This window comes from Mastomys coucha, unplaced genomic scaffold, assembly GCF_008632895.1.
Source record: "Mastomys coucha isolate ucsf_1 unplaced genomic scaffold, UCSF_Mcou_1 pScaffold5, whole genome shotgun sequence".
In the NCBI taxonomy this organism is placed as follows: Eukaryota; Metazoa; Chordata; class Mammalia; order Rodentia; family Muridae; genus Mastomys; species Mastomys coucha.
In genome coordinates this window covers 58,091,174-58,111,564 of record NW_022196911.1, presented here as the reverse complement: position 1 = coordinate 58,111,564, position 20,391 = coordinate 58,091,174, and the positions used below count along the sequence as shown (strand labels likewise).

Below are 20,391 nucleotides of genomic sequence, written 5' to 3'. Positions count from 1 at the left end.
TCCCTCCCTCCCTCCCTCCCTTCCTCCTCCCTCCTCCCTCCCATAGGGCATTATATTTTGTTTGGATAACTGAAACGCCCTAAACTCTGTAGCCTTGGCTCAGTCCCAAGGTGACATTCTGCTTAGTGGCGACCCACTGGCCTCAGCAACGGCTCTTCCTTAACTTCCCATGCTGCTCACCTTTCCTTGACCTGTGGGAGTCCCAGTTTCACCTGTCTCTATTTCCATGACCCCAGAAAAGCTGCGGACCCTCCAGCCAGTCTTCTCACTTTCCAACTGAGATCCTGGCAATATCAGGGAAGACACAAGCCATACGAGTTCCCAAGTCTCTGTCTGACGCACCACACAAGGCGTGTGCAACGCAACAGATGCTTTACTGTACTTAACCAAGTTGGTACTTGGTCACCAACCACACTAGTCACTCAGCATCTATCCATCCATTAATAATGATTTCAATTAACTGAGCAGCAGGAGAAAAGAATTCAGCCCTGCATCATTTGAAGGCGAACTAGAACTCTACCTTCTCCCATGTAGACCTAGCAATTGGCTGTGGAAGTACCCTGCAGTTCCATGTACAGCATACGTTGGTGGTATACTGCCATCTAGTGGACTAAATGAGAGTTACACTAAGAGAGACCAACCGGCAGTGAAAGGAATCATGCTATTTAAAACTGAAAAGATGAGATGGGATGTATTCAGGGTAATATGGCCACAGATGGAATGTAAATAAATAAAATAATGTATTAATACTAAAAAAAACTGCAAAGACGTTACCAAGCTTCCACTGCTGTCGGGGAAAAGAACAGAGAGCAGGATGTGTTTCAACTATAGAAATAACTAGGAACAAACAACTATAGTAAACTACCAGCTCATATCTTATATCTCTCAAAACCATTACAGGGACCATTGATTTGGACTGAGCTCTCCCCTAAACTTATTTTTAATTTTATTTTACTTTTTTTTAAAGATTTATTTATTATATGTAAGTACACTGTAGCTGTCTTCAGACACACCAGAAGAGGGCATCAGACCTCATTACAGATGGTTGTGAACCATGTGGTTGCTGGGATTTGAACTCAGGACCTCCGGAAGAACAGTCAGTGCTCTTAACTGCTGAGCCATCTCTCCAGCTCTCCCCTAATCTTTTAAAAATAAAAATTTCAATTCAGAGCGCCTCCTGCCAGCAGTCCACACCAAGCCACACATACCTCTGACCCTCTGAGAAATCAGGGGAGAGTTAAGCAATGCCTCCAGTCAGCTGACAATCTTCATTCCTGTTTCTTCAGCGTTTTCCTTCTACCAAGTGCTTGTGTAAACAGCAGAGTATGCTGGACCTCTGCTCATCCTGAAGGCTGCCCACTTCTTAACTTGCGTGTTTTGTGCACTTCTTACCATCCCTGACTTGTTTTAAGCAAACTAAGGACTAAAGTCCACATCCTGTCCCATAACTGACTGTTTTGCTCCATTCGGAGCCTCTTGTGCTTTGCCCTGGATTAGAATTAGAACCTAAGGTGAGCCTGGATTTCCTGAGCTCTGGCCTTCAGTCACCTAAGGAACAGTTTCCCTCCCATAGTGCTTACACGACCACCAACAGTGATCACTGCAGGCTTTGGACTACTCTGAACATTTTACAGAGATCCTCTTTGTTTAATCCCCTCTGGGGCGGAAACACAGTAAGCACTCTGATGATTGCAGAGTCTCACCCAGATGGAGACGCGGATCCAGTCTTCATGATTACATTTTGCTTAATAATCGGGTTAGGGTTAGGGTGGTTAGGGTGGTTAGGGTTAGGGTTAGGGTTAGACAGCCCCTGCTTGCTAATGATACTGAGCGGAAGGAACAATTCATAGGACGTGGGCTGACGAAAGCACTAGGTTCGTCACCGGCCAGGGTTAACCTATGCAGCCGCCAAATGCCAGAGTTCCATGCTCCATCCAGATGTACGTGGTGCTCAGTGATCCCCAGCTTAGTACTGTTAGCAGGGACATACAGATGTACAGTGATTGCTGCAGCTTCGTACTATCAGCAGGGGCATCCCCTTTTGTTTCTAATCATAGCCTTCCCTCTTGTCCTTACCAGGCTATCTAAAGACTGCTGTCTCTACTGATCCATTCAGCTGGGTTTGATTGTCTTGACTGTTTCTCTTTCACTCACGCATACTGGCTATTTATGATTTCCATAGGTCTTGGTGTTCTATGGCCCTCTTGTAAAGTCTCAGGTGACCATCAGAGTCTTCAGGATAGACTCTGGTCTCTTCTCCCCTTCCAAGAAATCCAGGAAGCTGTTTGAAGACTGGTGGAGAGGACTGACATGGCTCCAGAACCTCCAAGCAAGCTTTCACAGGAGCTAGTCTGCTTTATTAGTGCCACCAGGCTTTGACACGGCGAGTCTCACTAGTATGACGATCGTAACACTATCCCATTACACTATCTGAGACTGAAGTGACCACCTCCTGTAGCCAGGCAGGACTTCCAGAAGGGGGGACAGGGAGAGGATGTGCATCAATCCACCCACAAAACCTTCAACCCAAAATGTCTTGCCTGCAAGATGTACAGGGATAAAGATGAAGCAGAGACTGAGGGAACAGCCAACCAATGACTGCTCCAACTGGAGACCCAGCCCATGTGAGAGAGCCAACCCAACACTACTAATGATACTCTGCTATGCTTGCAGACAGGGACCTAGCATATCTGTCTCCTGAGAGACTTCAGCCATAAGCAGATGAAGGCAGATGCAGAGACCCTCAGCCAAATATCAGGAAGAGTCCAAGAAGTCTTGTGGAAGAGTGGGGGATAGAAGTGAGCAAGGAGGAGGGGTCAAGGATACCATGAGAAAACCCACAGAATCAACTCACCTGGGACCTTGGGGGCTCACAGAGTCTGGGGCACCAACCAGGGAACATGCAGGAGCTGGACCTAAACCCTACACCTTTGTAGCAAATGTGCAGCTTTGCCTTCTGGGGGTCCCCTAACAAGTGGAGGGGGACTGTCTCTGTTCCTTCCCACTGGATCCCTTCCCCCTACTTGGACTGCCTGGTTGGGCCTCAGTGGGAGAGGATGTGCCTACTCCTGCTAGGACTAGATGTTCCAGGGTAGTACCCAAGAGGGGCTCCCCTTCTCTGAAGAAAGGGGAGGGAAGAATGGGAGGAGGGATGGAAAGAGAGACGGAAGGGCAGCTATGATCAGAATATAAAGTAAGAAAAAACAAACAAACAAAAAAAAACCTGAAGAGGGGCAAGTGCTGGATCCTGCATGGTCCAAAACTAAATCCATACTGGTTTAGAATTTCAGGTTCAAAAACATGGTTAGCCTCCCAATCCTCAAGATTTAGATCTTTAGTAAGTGCAGCCATCCTCGTCAGGTGGAGTGGCAGATGGAGGTACGTCTGACAGCAAATGAGCACTTAATAAAGCCATCCACAGGAAGAGGAGGACTCTGGAGAGGAAGAGGAGGACTCTGGAATACGCTTTTCTTTCCCAGCCTCGTCCCCCTGTAGATTCTACAGATGATGCCCCTGTGGTTGTGTCTCCTTGAGTAAGTCAACAACCAAAGGTCAGTGTCCTGAGAAGTGTCACAGCGCCATGACTAAACAGGACCACACATCTAATGCTTTGCAAATCACAGTTTTATATAAATATAAAGTTATACACCTGCCAAGCTACACTCTAGTAAAGACCCTTATTCAATAAACAAGACATTTAAAATGTGCCAACAATGGGCAAATGGGCACAACATAATCTAAAGATTCCAACAAAATTTACAGTAGCAACAAAAGAATTCAGCTGCCTACAATAGTTTACATTTGGTTTAGTCTATAGTTATATTGCCTTGTCTTAGGAAATAATACAAATATGTAATTTTACAATATCCCCATTATAACAAGAAAAAAATAAATCCATACAATGTTTTAAAGGCATTTATTATGCCAAGTACTAAAGCAATTAATTACTCTCATTATTACATAAGAATAATATTCTTATCAAAAGGTAATATTTCATTAACTTAACACAAAGACCACTAAGAGATTTCAGACAGTTCCAGAGTGATGTATGGCCACAAAACAAACACAGTAACAGCAGCCCCTGTGCATCCACCGCAGCTACAAAGATCCACTCATGTCAAATGGACCTTGAGTGAATGACTTATTACCAAGTAAAAACAAAATTTTAGAAATCAGTTAACATTAGTGCCCAAATTTAGCTTTTGCTTGCTTTACAAGCCTAAGATAAGGAATTTTACCAAAAAGAACACATTAGAATTAATAACCTTTTCTAGTACATAAACCAACATGTTCACCCTTACCACTGAATCAAAACTTATCTTGAAAAACAATGTACAGGAATGCTATGCAAACACAGGTATTTGAGACCTACATTCTATGGATCAAAATGCAAAGGTCCACTCACACATGTGAAGGGCACACGGATTTGGGACTTGTCTATGCAGACACACACCCAGCGCACACCCTGACACTGCTTCAGAAAACACGTACTTCCCAGGCCCATGTGGTTCCCTTCCTTAACAAACACAACACCCTACTCTGCAGGAGACTGAGCTCTAGACACTGAGGATCTTGTCCGTTGCTCCCAGAGTCCAGGACAGTCTTCACCTTTATGACACAGTCTTCACCTTCACTCATGAAGTCTGACCATCTCCAATGTTCTACAACAGAGAAGGAAAACACACGTTAATATCAATGTTACTTCACTTCACATATCACGGAGCTCACAGTATCAGACCAAGGAAAACTGCATGCTCCTGTGCCAGTGCCTTCGTTACATTGTTTTCAATACCTTATTATTACAATTTTCATGCTTAAAAAGTAAACACAATGTAGAAGAAACCTATGGATCCCATCATCCACTCAGATGTCCAGCTTGTCATATTAAGTAAAGTGTTGCCAGATTTCATGAGATGAAACAATATTATAGCAGCCCCAAGATTCAATAGCCAAGTCCCACACAGCCAGATATGCTGACAACACCTCTAATCTCAGCACTCAGGAAGTACAAGCAGATGGATCTCTATGAGGTTTAAGGCCAGCCTGGTCTACATAGCAAGGTCCAGGCTACATAGTGAGACAATGTCTCAAAAGAAAAAAAAAAATCTCACAATACTAAAGCATACACAAGTGGACTATAGCATCAGCCATGTGAAAATCTAACAGTGAAAAGTCATGTCGCCCTAAGATGCTGAAGCATGTAAAGGTGCCTTGTACAACACCAAACTGGATGATCTAAGCTTGATCTCCATGACCCACATGGGGGAAGGAGAGAACTGAAGTTGTCCTCTGACCTCCACATGCATGCTCTTGCACACACATACGCCCACACAATACCCCCTATGTATGTGTGTGTGCCCACACAGATATGGACATACATATATACATATACACAAATACATACCAATTAACAAGAGTAATTTAAAAAGACTATTAGTTCTCTCTACTCCTATTGTCTATAACAAGGAATTGGAAAGTGGAATGAGGAGGAACTCTCCGAGCACAGGAGGCCACCAGGCTCTGCTCTCCTGAGCCCTTAAGGCACGTCACCTCTCAGGGATTCTGTTACACAGTGTAATGCTTGGACATCAAGTTATTAGAAATGCTGACCATGACACCATGCCCACATCTGCTGAATAAGAAACCTCATGGGTGCTGGGCAGTGGTGGCGCACACCTTTAATCCCAGCACTTGGGAGGCAGAGACAGGGAGATTTCTGAGTTTGAGGCCAGCCTGGTCTACAGTACAAAGTGAGTTCCAGGACAGCCAGGGCTACACAGAGAAACCTTGTCTTGAAAAACCAAAAAAAAAAAAAAAAAAGAAAACCTCATGGGTGGAATCTGAGATCCACTGTCCTTCCTAACATTGCCACTACACTAAACCTCACTGAGGGTATTCACATAAAAACCTAGTGGATTTTCCCAAGACATTTAACCAAATTTGTAACCATAACTACTTCATTATCTCACTGAAAACTTTAATTTCAACCATCATATTGAAGAACTATAAAATAAGCTTTGTGGGGGCCAGAAAGATGACCCAATGGTTTAAAACACTGGCTGCTCTTACAGAAGACCAGGGTTAGTTCCTAGCACCCACACGGTATAGTTCATGACCATCTATAGCTCTAGTCTCTGAGGATTCTTCTGGATGGCCCCACCTAGCTTCTGTGGACACCTGGCATGGATGTGGTACACAGACATGCCAGGCAGAACACTCATACACACACAAAATAAGAATAATTAAATAAATCAATAAATAAGCCTTGTGTTCTGAACAGGGTTGAGGAAGTACTTTAAAGCAAACTAATGATAAGGTCTGACTTTTTAATTTGTGCTTATAAAGCCTGAAACCAGGCAGTACACATTCTTAAAGACCTTCCATTTAAAACAACCATCATTAATGAAAAAGCAGCTGAACTTGAGATAATCTATGAAAAATGAGTGATTGTCAATGATAGTTTATTTCTCTTGGTTTCACAATAATTTTAAGAACTAATGATACATTTCTGGAATGTCCTAAAAGCCTCCAAAGAGCAAGTAAAATATCTCTGCCGTTGACTCATGCTTAAATAATTGTGAAACTTAAAGAGCTCCAAAGCAGTTGGTAGGCTGGAGCAATAGCTCAGCAGTTAAGAGTACAAGTCACCCTTCCAGGGGACACAGTGTTTGATTCCTAGCACCCACATGGCAGCTCACAGCTGTCTGCAATGCCAGTTCCAGGGCATCCAATCAATGCTCTCTTCTAACCCCTGTGGGCACTGAGCACATGTGGTTTACAGACATACAGGCAAAGCACCCATACATTAAAAAAAAAAATTAAAGTGATTTAAAACCATTTGAAAAGAAGTAAACTCTACAAGAGTCAGACATGATTTTATCAGTCACAGATCACATCTAGAGAACACTCACTTGTCTTAGAAACTGCTTTCCAAGATATGACGTAGCCATACTGGTTAAGTTCTTCTTGTTGCCCACTTTACACCGGATATAACCATATAGGTTGGCACCTTGCAGCACCACACCCATGATCACCACAGCCTAGGAGAGGGAAAACAAGCAGTAGTTACTAGCCCCAAACCGACTTTTCTCTACACTGTTAAGTGAGACCTGGTAGACTGGTGATAACAGGAAGTGCCATAGGTCAGAGGTCCAACCAATGAGACTCGTCAGCATGCCGAAGACACTAACTGATGCTGCCCTGTACATGTCACCAACCTTCCCTGGGAGTCGTCATTTTCATCCATACTTGTAGCTGTGTTTCTGTTGCCGTGATAAAACACAATGGCCAAGACAACAGACAGAAGGAAGTCTTTATCTTGGCTTATGGTTCCAGAGGGATGGAGGTGGTGATGGCAAGGCAGGAGCTCAGGCAGGCATGGCAGCTGTAGCACATGCTGAGAGCTCACACCCCAAACCACAAGCCCAGAGCAGAGAGCAAACCGGGAGTAGGGTGAGGCCTTAAGCTCTCCAGGCCTGTACCCAGTGAAGCACTTATTCCAGCAAGGCCACAACTCTGAAGCTTTGACAAACAGCACCACCAACTGGCGACCATGTGTTCTAAATCCTGAAACTGTAGGGAACAACCACTACACTATCCATAGTCAGCTTCATCTTCCCTCACGTTGAGCGCACTGGGCAGGTCAGGGAGATCTATGCAGCACACTGACAAAGCACATGTCAGCTGGGTCATGGAAGGAAACAGGCTGCTCTCTCACAGCAGGAGGAATGTACTGTGTAAAGCTGCTTGGCCCTGGGGCTGCTCCAGACACCTAGAACTGACAGGAGACAGGAGACTCATGCCCACTCTTAAACAGATTTTAAAAGAATTAACTGACAAGCTGATGGCCTGTAATTAAATACTCTACAAAAATCAGCAAACAACTTCTGTCAACAACACAACAATTTGGATCACATTGGCCAAAAATCAAGGTCTGTTACTCAATTCTATTGTTTCTCAATTCTACCACTTTTAGTCCCAAAGCAGCAGCAGACAACATGCAAACAGACCAAGCTGTGCTTCAACAGCGGTGTGCAAGAACAGATGTGTGCTGGACAGGCCTGAAATCCACAGTGCGCTTGCCCTACTAGCAACAAGTACATGCAGGAAACATCTCTGTGAAAAACAAAACAGATAGGCAGGATCTTGATCCCCAAATCATTCTCTTCTTGACCCACAAACTGAATTAGTTTTAAGCAAAATTTAAATGCTTAACTAAAGAATGGGTTAAAATTCTAGTAAAGGGGGTAAAAGGAAGGAGGGGAGGCATCCAAGAGGGCTTAAGGAGAGAATCTCTCAAGTACAAGAAGGTTTTAATTAAAGTATCTTTATGATACTTATAACACTATACAATGAGCATAAGCCAGTAACTTTAATAAAAAAAAAAATGTATATATAAACCTAAAAATAATCAGCCAAGTTGGGAAACACTGGAAAATGACCTGACTAGCTCATATATTTTAAGGATAATCTCAAAGAACTTTATTAAAATGAAACCCAAAGGGAAGCAGAGCTTATTACTCTGTTCTAAATCTTACATTTCATGGAAACACACAGACGATTACAGACAATTGCCAGATGCCTAAGTAAATTTAAAACCTCCTGTCTACTTCAGTGGCCTCACAAGTGCAAACTGGGATGCTCTTGGGCATTCTGTGCCAGCATGCCATGGGGCAAATCCACTTGCAGATGGAGCATGGATCCTGCTGAAGCACAATATTAAATGAAGATAAAATGAATTTCTAAGTTGAAGATGGACAGTGAAGTCACACATAATAACCTCCCTCTCCTTGAAAGGCAACAAGTAGGCTTTTAAAATGATTATAATTCTATTTGTGGTGTGTGTGTGTGTGTGTGTGTGTGTGTGTATACATGTGTATGTAGTGCATGTATGTACATGCTCATGTGTCTGTATGCCATGTGTATGGATAACATGCATGTAAAAGCTCAGGTCAACAATGGGTATTTTCCTACTCATTCTCCACCTGATTCTAAACAGAGCTTCTCACTGAATCCAGAATTTGCCAAGCTGTCAAAACTGGCTGGGCAATAACCCTGAAGGATCCATCATCTCGTATCGAGTACTGAGATTACAGACACACACTGCTGCACCAGGCGTTTATGGGGAGCTCAGGACTGAACTCAAGTCCTCATGCTTCAGCAGCAAGGACTTACCACCCGAGCTGTCATCCAGCCCACAAGCAGGTTTTCAGGAAAAACAAATAAGCCAGTGTGGTGGTTTAAATATGCTTGGCTCAAGGAGTGATACTATTAGGAGGCGTGGCCTTGTTGGAGTAGGTGTGGCCTTGTTGGAGGAAGTGTGTCACTTTGGGGGTAGGCTTGGAGACCCTCCTCCTAGCTTCCTGGAAGACACAGTAGTTTTCTCCTGGCTGCCTTTGGATCAAGATTTAGAACTCTCAGCTCCTTCTCCAGCGCCATGTCTGCCTGGACACTACCATGCTTCCCACCTTGATGATAATGGGCTGAACTCTGAACCTGTAACCCAGCCCCAACTAATGTTGTCCTTTATAAAAGTTGCCTTGGTCATGGTATCTCTTCACAGCAATAACACCCTAACTAATTTAAACAGTAGGTAAACAGAGAAGAACAGCTGGTCAGAGAATGGGCCAGTCTGGTGCCACTCTGCAAGAAGCTCCAAGAGAAATAAACAACAATCACCTCACAACCCAAAGAGAAGCACGGAGCCAAAGGACATACACAGCTATAGCTGGACTGACGCTCCTTGAGCTGAGGCCATGGCAGAAGCAGAGGCTCAGACAAGTGTCCACAGCCAACCGGAAGACAGAAATGGCACTCTCTAGGAGAAGGTAAGCCTCACACAAGCTAGTTAAGGCAGCAGGGCCTGGCTGCACTCTTTCTCCCACCTGTGCGCAGACCGTGGATTGTAGCATTGCAATTCAGATAACAGCAGTGACCGTGAGCCTAAGTAAATGCATGGAAGACATCAAGGATCCCCCACAGGACAGCAGCATGGACAAGATGGTCACAGAAGAGCTGCCACTGTGAGCGTAAGCAAAATGGACAGAGAAAAAGGAAAGCCACGCCACAAAACCCCGCGGCAGACAACAAAGCAGCACACTGCCAAAGACAGGCAGAATCCATGCTGGAAGGGCCACAGCTTCGAGTCTACAGAAGCTGAAGGTGAGAGCCAAGCCACGTGAAGGTAAGCTAAGAGCAAGAGATGAGGCTAAGAGGCACAGTGGCTGCAGCCCCTGCAGGCTGCAGCTGCCAGGCTCCTGTACCACCCACTACTCCTGACATCATCATGACATCACAACTCTACTTTTTAGTGCCTATCAATCATTCCTCTAGAACAAGAGTTCTGCAGGACAGTTACCTTGCTCATCTAGTGGTTATGTCCCACACCCCAAGCAGCTGACAGATGGAGAACACTTAAAACCTCTGCTGACCAAATAAATAGAAAAAAATGAAAGAGGAGAGCAAGTAGAGAGTCAGGAAAGCACAGAGAAACGACCACGACAGACAGACAAGCAAAAACCACAGAAAAAGTCACAGGCTTAACTGATGCCAGTTTTCCTGTTAAACATGAGTTTGCAGAGTGAATAGGCCCAGGTACCAGAATGGTTGATACACAATAAATGCAGACATGTCCTGTCTGTGACACTTTTAACATTGAGAGAGAAGGAGGGAGAAAGAAGGAGGGAGGAGGAGGGAGGACATGAGAGAAAAAGATCATTAAAAGAAAAATAATGACTCACTGAATATTCACATGGATGTTTAGGTTTAATTCTCTTGAAGACTCAGTAGCTGAAAACAAACTGGAGTAACATAAGCAAGTTATCCTTCAATAATACACCTTGGCATAAAGGGCTAAAGCAGAATAAACCTACAGGTTATTTTTAAAAATCTCACCCCACAGTAGAATGTAGACAACCAAGCAACACAAGAAGCTGCAATAAAAGGACTTGTTGATCGATGCATGTAAAAGCAGATACAGTCAGGAAAGCCCGGACCACATACACACAAGGCACTGAGTTCCAACTCCTGCAGTGGTGCACTCCTGTTATCCGTGCTTCGAGGCAGAGCCTGGGGCTTGCTGGTGAAAAAACAAAGCAGTCCCCTGAGGTGGTGTGTAGCAGAATTTTCCCTGTCCAATCAATTTAAGTATTAATACAACAAGAAGTCTGTGAATGGACAGTAAAAGGGAGGCGGAGCTAAGAGTTTTGAGAGACTAAGAGGGAAGGAAGGAAGATGGAGGAAGAACAGGACAATGCAGATTCTGGGTGGTTTTAAATAGCCACAAGTAGCTATGAACATCATATAAGGGATGGATAATTACAGGACAATTTGTCTAATCTAGGTGAACAATTTATATCAATATCAGTTGGCTCTGAGTAAACTGTGTGGATGTTTTGTGGGGTGAGAATTTACTGATATAAATCTGACTTGTAAATTACAAGCCTCTAGAGTTTTGATTTTACTGGGTTACTGGGATTTGAGACGGCTGACCACAAGGGGTGGATGACCAGGAATGTGAGCAGAACCCTCAGTGAGAGAACTGGTTGCTGCCGGGGTTAGCCTAGAGGCAGAGGTGGCCAGACCATTGGGACAGGGAGTAGCAGGGTGTAGCGCCAGATGGTGCCACTTTTTAAATATTTCCCCCAACAGTTGTGCTCTGTCTTCCACAAAGCACACGTGCACACACCCATGTGCTGCCTTCACACAAACACAGGAACACATGCATACCCACGAGCAGATTAAGACCAAAGAATCCAAAAGTACTTTAAAGGGTAATTATTCTCAATTATAACAATCAACGTAACACAGAACAAACAAAAATGCAGCAGACTCAACTATTACAGAGGCGAGACCCAGAGTTCGGCTCGGGTGACAGACAGCAAGTTTCAAACACAAGCAGGAATAGTATTTCTGTCTCATATGCTCTTCCGCATCTTCCTATGCCCAGAAGAGAGAACCTAAATCCCTTGGCCCACTCACTCCCTTGACCCCGGTGAGCGGCAGCAACGGTGACAATGAGTTCACACAGCGACTCAGCCGGTGAGCTGGACACCCCAAGGGTTGCCCTGGCCCAATTGCCGTGAGGCTAGCACACAGCTGACAGTTGTTCTAATAAGCTCCTGAGGTCTGGGGTGATCTACTAGTCAAAAAAAGTAAGCAAAAGAGGTTACCAACCAGTTTCCTTAAAAGACCACAACAACCACTGATACCAGGGAAGCTGGCATGTGGTTGTGCCCCATACTCAGGGGAAAACAGAGTTGAGGACTGGAACTCAGAAGTACAAGACAAAGCTGCCCATTCAGGATGGGCCTGATGGATGGGTCACATGATGACTAACTGAAGTTATCCTCGAACAGTGATACTCACCAGCCACTTCACTCTGAAGGAAAAGAGGGCACTAAAGGCAAAGATCACCCACAGGACCGGACAGGCGATGAGTCCTAACCAGAAGATCCTTGACTCAGCCTCAGAAATGGTTTTGTTGTCTTGAGGGGTTGACTACAAAAGCAAACAACACAAGCATCACTTCAACTGCTGGCATCAGTTTTATCAGTAAAAGTCATTTTTTAAACAGAGAGCACATCGCACTTACATGCAAAGTTTAATAGAGGTGATCCAAGTTCAGAGTTAGAACCAAAGGCACAAATTAGTGGTTCTGCCACTAAACAACCTTAATAAATGAATTATTGGACTTTGTTTTGGCTCAGGGATTTCACATGTTCAGGACAGAAAAGGAAGACATGGCCTTTTACAGCCGTGAAACTCAATTCCTCTTGCTCTTGTGCCGTTCATTCATAAGAAAGCTTTGCAAGAGTTAAGGAAATCCAAGAGTCATCTCGGAGACTCCTGTCCCAGCCAACCCCAGGAACTGACAAGGAAATGAGTTCTTCCTAGGGCAGACTGATGTCAGGAATACAAGCTCACTGAGCTCAATGCTGCTTTCTGGGAAGTACTACTTGGAAAGGTTCCTCCAAGTGAAAGACAAACAATTTAACTGGTGATATTGCCAAGAGTCTTACTTTGTCTCCAAAAACAATTTCCACAAGAAAGCAAAATGTTCGTTAGTAGGAAGCAGGGTGACCCAAAACAAACAGGTTCCCCACAGTTACGAGGGCACCAGCTTAAAGAATAGACCAATCGTTCTGACCCTGTACCCAGATGCGATCTTCTTCCTGACAAATAGGAAATGAGCATGGGAGCAAAGACTGGAAAAAAATACAGGAGGAAGTGTCTACTGAACACAGAAAGATCCAAGGTGATCCCCAGCAGGGCAACAAACCTGAGGGCAACCAGGAGGACTAAGACTCATCAGCAGGCGGCAGGCAGCCTGCCCTGCTCTCAGGATCCTGGCCTGCGCCTGCCTTGTTTCCAAACAGAAGCAGCAAAAGCACTGGGCTTTGATGGCTGCCTGACTTCATATTAACAGGGCAAGTGATATACACAGTGCTTTCAGCCTTGACTCCTCCACCCTGCTGGACCCAGAAGGAACCTGCACACACTTTATTAATTTACCTTTCTGGACTCAAACACCCAGTGGCTTTTCCCATCCTCATCAATATGATTCCACCAACGTAGGCCGACCATTAGTCTACCTGTGACATTCTGGGAAAGATTAATATGAACATACATTTTTAAATGACTATTTAAAGCATTATATATCCTATCTTAGTGTACTATTTCACTAATTCAGTTCTCCCCAGAACAACCCATTAACCCCTACACTCCAAGCCTGACTAAGGACTAAACAAAACTGGCCATGCCAAAAGCGGGTGCGTGCAGCTTACAGGATAAGTAATGAGCACACCCATGGTAGCACCCTTTCTTCTCCCTAAGATGGCATGCCTGCCCCTTCTCCACATCCCTATTTCCTTCCAGGTCTTTCCTTCCTTCTTTCTAGTTTTAAAATGGGGTCTGTCTTAGTTAGGAATTACCATTGCTGTGATGAAACACCATGACCTAAGCAACTTGGAGAAGAAAAGGTTTATTCTGTTTACTCGTCCAGTCATAGTTCATCATCAAAGGCAGTAAGGGCAGGAACTTGAGCAGGGCAGGAACTTGGCAGTGGGAACTGATACAGAGGCCATGGAGGGGGTGCTGCCTTGCCTACTGGCTTGCCCCTCGTGGCCTGCTTAGCCTGCTCTCTTAAAGAACCCAGGACTATCAGCCCAGAGAAGGCAACACCCATAATGGGTTGGGTCCTCCCTGACAAATTACTAATTAAGAAAATGCCATACAGGTTGGCCTACAGACCAATATTTTGGAGGCATTTTCTTAACTGAGGTTCTCTCTTCTCTGATAACTCTAGCTTGTATCAACTTGGCATAAAATTAGCCAGGACAGGGTCTCATATTATAGTCCTAGCTGACCTAGAACTCACTACGTAGACCATGCTACGTAGCCTTGAGTTTGTGGTCATTCTGTTCCTGCCTCCCAAGTGCTAAGATCACAGGCCCACAGCATATGCCCACGCTAGGCCCTAGCTCTTCTCATCTTACTGTGCCAGGTTCCTTTGTGTTTGAATTGATCTGATGTTATCTAATGTCACTGTTTTAGTTAAATCTTTTTGGTCAGAGTTAGACTTTGACACAATCTCAGAATTCTTATCTTCAGAATGGGATTTTAACCAATATTTATTTCATTAAGAGTATAATTTTTACTACTGAAACAAATGTGCCCTTACTTCCAACCCCATCTGTAAGCATCAAAAATGCTTCAGACATTGAAAAATAGCCTATGGAGGCAAACTTGCCCCTGGCTGTAAAGACTAATCCCAAGTCCCAAGTACCTGGAGCTTTTACAAAACAAAAAAGAAAAGGGTACTTCTTAAACATTTGCAAACCATATTGGAACTTTGCATAGAAACTATACCCAGAATATTCATAAATCGCATCAGAATAAAATATGTAGACTCTATGGCTGCTAGTGATATGCTGTAGCTTGGCACGGGACACCACAGCTGAGCAGTGTTCATGTGATCAGGTGCACCATGCACTTCAACACAGAGACGGTGTAAATTAATAGACGAATTAACATCAATCCACAATGCTATCCTGTTCCTTTCAATTCATGTGTTATTTGAATTCATATTAAATATAGTTTTAAAATAAAGACAGAACCTACCTTCACTGCCCAAAAGTCGCATGACAGCAGCAAGATAATTGTCACCATACAGGCAATGAAGCTGCTGCTGAGCAGCTCACAGAGGAGATAGACCACAACCGCACTGACCCGGAAGAACAGATGGAAGAAGGATGCCACTGGGTGTCTGGAAGCCAAGGCACAGTAATGCCATTACACGTCACTGCAAGAGCCAGCAACCCACCACCATGAGATAAGGGTTACCTTCAACTTCCCACCACTAAACTAGGTTATATTGTCACAAGAAAATATGTGACATGAGCTGACAATGACACCTCATTGAGTCAAAGCACCCAGCCAGACCTTACCAGCTTAGATTATCTAATCACATCACAAGAGCCCCAGAGTGAGCAATCACTCCAAACATTAAGACAATGTCACCATACAGTTTTGTCTCTTCCTTTTCTACCCCTGACCCTTTGTGACAAAAAAGGTCTCACTAGGTAGCTCAGGCCACCCTCAACTTCATACTCTTCCTGTCCTCACCTCTCGGAGTATATGCATCCATGGGTTTTTTTGTAAATTAAAGATTTGTTTATATATTCAGTTGTGTGACTATCACCACAATCAATTTAACAATACTTTATTATTCCAAAAAGCAAATCTCTCCCCACTGGCAACCATCCCTCTTTTCTTCCCACTTCCTCAGCCCTACGCAACCAATCGTCTTCTGTCTCTATAGACTCACCCATTACGGACTCTCCAAGTAAGTAATGCAATTGTTTGTCTCTGTGAGCAGCACCTTCACTTAGCACAGTGTTTTCAAGGTTTTAGTAGAATCTTTACTTAGTTAATTTCTTTGCAGGAAATACATTTAGAAGTACCTTTAATTTTGTGCTACTTATACAAGATATAATTCTGAAATTTACAAAAAGTCAAAACGTATCTACAGAAATTAGTCTCCTTATTTTTGTGATTTTTGTCTTGAACTGAACCCAAGACCTTGAGCTCTACCACTGAGTTAAGCCCCATCCCCTACAGAAATCACATAAAGAAATGGTGCATCTTCAGAAAACAGCAGTCAGCAGGAACTGTTCAAATAACAGAGTTCCAGGTTTGCTCGTTTGAAAGCTCACTGTTGAACAAAATCTGCATGCCAACTACTTACTAATCTCAAGTTACCTCTGTCTCACATGATGTCAAACCAACAGCATCTAATTCACAAGCATGTCTAACCTATTCTGCCTTGTTTTGAAGCTCGGCCCTCACCGCACCCTTCCCCACCCTCCCCCGCACCCCCTAGACAGCAGTACTGGTGTTCGAGGTGTGGGAAACCTGAAGAGGTGGGCCTAGCTAGGAGTGGCTCACCTAAGGCTGAGTATGGTTCTTTCTGTTTCTAGACTGCCATGAAGTGAACGTGTTTCTCCACGACACCCTCTGGCACAACAGCCTGCATCACTAAGGGCCCAGAAGCAGAGCCAAACAGAAAGCAACCACTCACTGAAACTTCCCAATACACTTTTAACAGATGTTTTCTCTTATCAACAAGTGGGACAGGGAGCTGGGTATGATGGCACACACCTGTAATACCAGCACTAAGGAGGCAGAGACAGGCAGATCTTATGAATTCCAGTCCAGCCAAGTCTACATACTGGAACTGTGTCAAAACAAAACAAAAACACTAGGCAGTGGTAGAGCATGCCTTTAATCCCAGCACTTGGGAGGCAGAGGCAATCGGATTCAAGGTCAGCCTGGTCTACAGAGTGAGTTCCAGGACAGCCAGGGATACACAGAGAAACCCTGTCTGGAAAAACCTAAAAAAAAATGTCAGCACAAATCCCACCAGCTAGCACCAACATCTGGACAGAACAGACAGTAACACAATTCAACTCAACCTTGTACCTGATTTTGGATTTTCTTGGTCTATTGGTTGTCTCCTCTTCTGCGTCAAACAGTGAGACATCTTCAGTGTCATCATTACTGTCCTGTTAGGAAATTAAATATCTATGATAAAAGGGAAATTCTATACTTGTGTGCCTGCTATATACAAACCTACACAATCTTCAAAATGCAAGGTGAAGTCATGAGTTACAAGTACCAGGAAGAAAGGCACCTACAGATCTTCTACCCCAACTCCAGTGATCTGAGGAAAACCCCCTGTGAGAATCTAATAATCAGATGACACCAGCCTGAGCCCTGAAAGAACAAAGAGGAGCAGACGGTGCTCCCCAACGCCGACATCTATTGTCAGCTACTCTCTCCTGAGTCACAGAGGAGAACTGAAGCGATTGGGGTACACTACATGGCTTTCTGCTCCTTCATAAAACCATGTGACTGCATCCTGTTTCCACCACTCGTCACAATGCTTTCTCATCTTATCTGAGACTAAACAACCACCATCGTGCCTCTAGGACTTGTTCCATCATTTTCTTCCTATTCTTTTCAAGTAGCTCTTTCTAATTAGTATATAAAACCTCTCACACCAAGTCAATGATCCTGGAGGAGGGATGAAGTGCTCCCAGGAGGATCCCAACACCTGAAGAATGGTGCTCCTCGTAAGATGACCCCTAAAAACCACTGGGTTTCTAACATCCTTCTGTGAACGCCAAAGAACAAGTCGGGATATAAAGGGGATAAAGTAATGGAAAAAGGCAAGAACAGATACAGAACAGTAGGGAACGGAGAACTTCCAACTAGAACCAATGAGACAGAATTCCAAATATGCACATGGGTTTCAAGAACAATGAACGGGGTGACATCCAAGACGTTTTGTGGGGAGTTTTTACTTTTTTAAGACCATGGAAAGTACAAGGGTGGCCCCTACTGCCTGTATGCCTGAAATGCCAGCCCTTGAAAGACTGAATCAAGACAGTTATAATCAGCTGGAGGCAGGTGAAGAAAAATGGAAGAAATTAAAGCATATCTTTGAGCTAACACCAACAAGCTTTTGCAAAAGGGGGGGGGGCAATGGAAGGCCAGGTGAACCTTCCCAGTGAACAGAGGGAGGTAAATTAGCTGCAGACCAACAATGGAGTACCACGGGATCCACAGAAGAACCTGTGGGTGATTAGCAAAGATGCGGGGAAGGGGAGTGGTATGAAAATCCCGGGGGGGGGGGGGGGACGACTGCTTCTTGGTAATAAGAAAGTTATCAGACAAAAAAACAAAACAAACACACAAAAAAAATTAAAAGACCTCAAAGGAGTAGCAGTTTAAGGCTGCAGAGAAGTTTTAATGCACAGATTGCCTGGGGGAGGTAAGGTAACGACTATAGAAAGGTCAAATGCCCAGGAGGTGGAAGGGCTTAATTCAAACGTTAGAGTAGGAAGCAGCAGCGGGGTTCATTCTCCAGCCTCCGGTGATCTAAGAGCACCTTCAGAGAGCGGAATTGAAACCACCAATGGATTTTTCTCGACTCCACAAAGTAGACTTTTCTTACCACAAATCCTAGATGGCCCATCCTCGGACACTTGGTTTGTCACCGTGTCTGTTATCATGATCCGAAAATATGTTGTTTCCCCAACCTAACCTCTTCCCCCCCGACCCCCATCCTGCCCTTTGCAGATCCCATCTCCTCGAACACCCCAACCAGACAATGCAGAACAAGAAACCTGTGTGATACAATCTACATGGGAGTTCACAGTGAAATTTTAAAAGGAAGAAAATATATTACGTGTACTAATCTCTGACCGAAAGCCAATTGGCTAGCTACATCGATCTCTACGGGTACAAATGTGATAACCAACGTGACTATCTGTACAGCGTGGTAACAACTACTGGAACCCAAGGCTCTGGCAATCTCTCCCTACAGGGCCGCCCTGCACTTGAGTGTCAGGGCCCTACAGGCCATTCCCCTCATCCGGGTAGGCTATGGGGGAGACGGGTTACCCCGACCTCACACCCAGATATCCCTGCAGTCAGTGTGCTCCACTCCCGCTGACGACCCGCCTCTACATACCAGGAGGCCCCTGTGCCCTCTGGGTCACTAGTTCACCCTATCCCTCAGAGCCCACAAACCTTCTAGCGACAATCTGCCCGGGGTCGGCCCTACTACCCACGCACCTGCCCTTCCTACAGCTCAGGCAGTGGGCGGGCACACGGACCTAACAGCCTCGGGGGACTGAGCAAGACCCCCGGCCCCAACTCAAGCAACCGGAGCTCGGCCGCCATCCCTCACCTGCGACAACATGACGACCCGGCACCGACCCGCCCCCCACTTCCGGGAGCCACGAGAGCGCAGCTGCTACGCGATCCGGCTCCACAGCTGACGTCACAAACACACAAGGAAGCCACTTCGTGGGAGGGAGCAACTCCCGGGACCGGAAGGCGTTAGGCGGGCCCATACCGCGAGGGCGGGGCTCGATGGTGGGCGGGGCGGGAAGAGCAGGTCCACGCGGCGGACGCGCACGCAGCAGGAGGTGGGGTGTGTGGGCGGGGCCTTGCCCCAGAGGCTCTGTAGGGGCGGAGGCGGAGGTGGGCGGAGCAAGCGTGAGCTAGGGTCAGGGGCTGCACCTCTAAGCAAAAGCAAAAAACACTTGGGAATAAGTTGCCTAACTTAGTAGGTTCTAAAGGGAAGTTTCTTGGGTTGTGAATGGAAAATGTCTTTTGCTACCGGTGAAGTACAAACTGTACTGTTACCATCGCCGGGGGCGCCCTGAGAGAGGCGGGGCTTTATGCTGTCTTGTATTTTAGTCTTACTTTCGTGACTTAAATTTTAAAGATCATTGAAAAACAAATGTGTCTTTGGGAAGGAATTTAAAAAAAAAAAAAAACGAGTAAGAAAAAGACAAGAGGACTAGCGTAAGCAGTAAGGGTACCAAGAACAGAGGCCAGTACTGTGCATCTGCCCTCTCTGTACCAATTATATAGCCAGTCTCTATGTACATCCTTCCTCGGCTGTAAGATGGGAAGGACGGTGATGGCTTTACAGAGCACTTAGTAAAGTGGCACAGATTTGTTTTTATTAGTTTTAAGTCACCTGCTGATGGCGTGATCTTGCCTAGACCTAAAATTCAGAGAATTTAAAGCCATCTTTGCAACTATAATGATAGTGATAATTCTGTTTGCTCAACTATGTCAGACTGCTGGAAGGCTAATGCAATGTCTCTCCCACCTCTTCTTAACTGAAGGGACTCTATTCACAGAACCCCGGGTTTTATCTGGTTCTTTGCCAGCCCTGTGTCAAACCCAGTGTTAAAATAATGAAGCATCAACCTAATTCCCAAAAAAGAGCAAGCAGGCATCTTCATGTGAAGGTGAACAGATGACCTATGTCCTAACCTGCTTGGACAATGTTTTTGGTGGTCCACCCTG

The 20,391-nt window shown here is 44.9% G+C and overlaps 1 protein-coding gene across 4 annotated transcripts; it reads right to left on the bottom strand.

Moving 5' to 3' along the window:
• Positions 1 to 3,608: 3,608 nt before the first annotated feature.
• Positions 3,609 to 19,388, bottom strand: LOC116077363 (Golgi apparatus membrane protein TVP23 homolog B). 4 transcript variants are annotated; one of them, XM_031351859.1, is made up of 7 exons: positions 19,256 to 19,388; positions 16,981 to 17,063; positions 15,121 to 15,265; positions 13,513 to 13,602; positions 12,367 to 12,498; positions 6,912 to 7,040; positions 3,609 to 4,661 (listed from the first exon to the last, which is right to left on the bottom strand). In XM_031351859.1, the coding sequence occupies exons 1-7, from the start codon at positions 19,265 to 19,267 to the stop codon at positions 4,635 to 4,637; spliced, it is 618 nt and encodes a 205-aa protein (XP_031207719.1). In that variant the 5' UTR covers positions 19,268 to 19,388; the 3' UTR covers positions 3,609 to 4,634. The 4 variants fall into 4 exon arrangements, with proteins under 4 accessions (XP_031207719.1, XP_031207720.1, XP_031207722.1 ...); XM_031351860.1 differs by having other exon boundaries at positions 19,141 to 19,387; XM_031351862.1 differs by having other exon boundaries at positions 15,121 to 15,301; positions 19,256 to 19,289.
• Between the last annotated feature and the right edge of the window lie 1,003 nt (positions 19,389 to 20,391).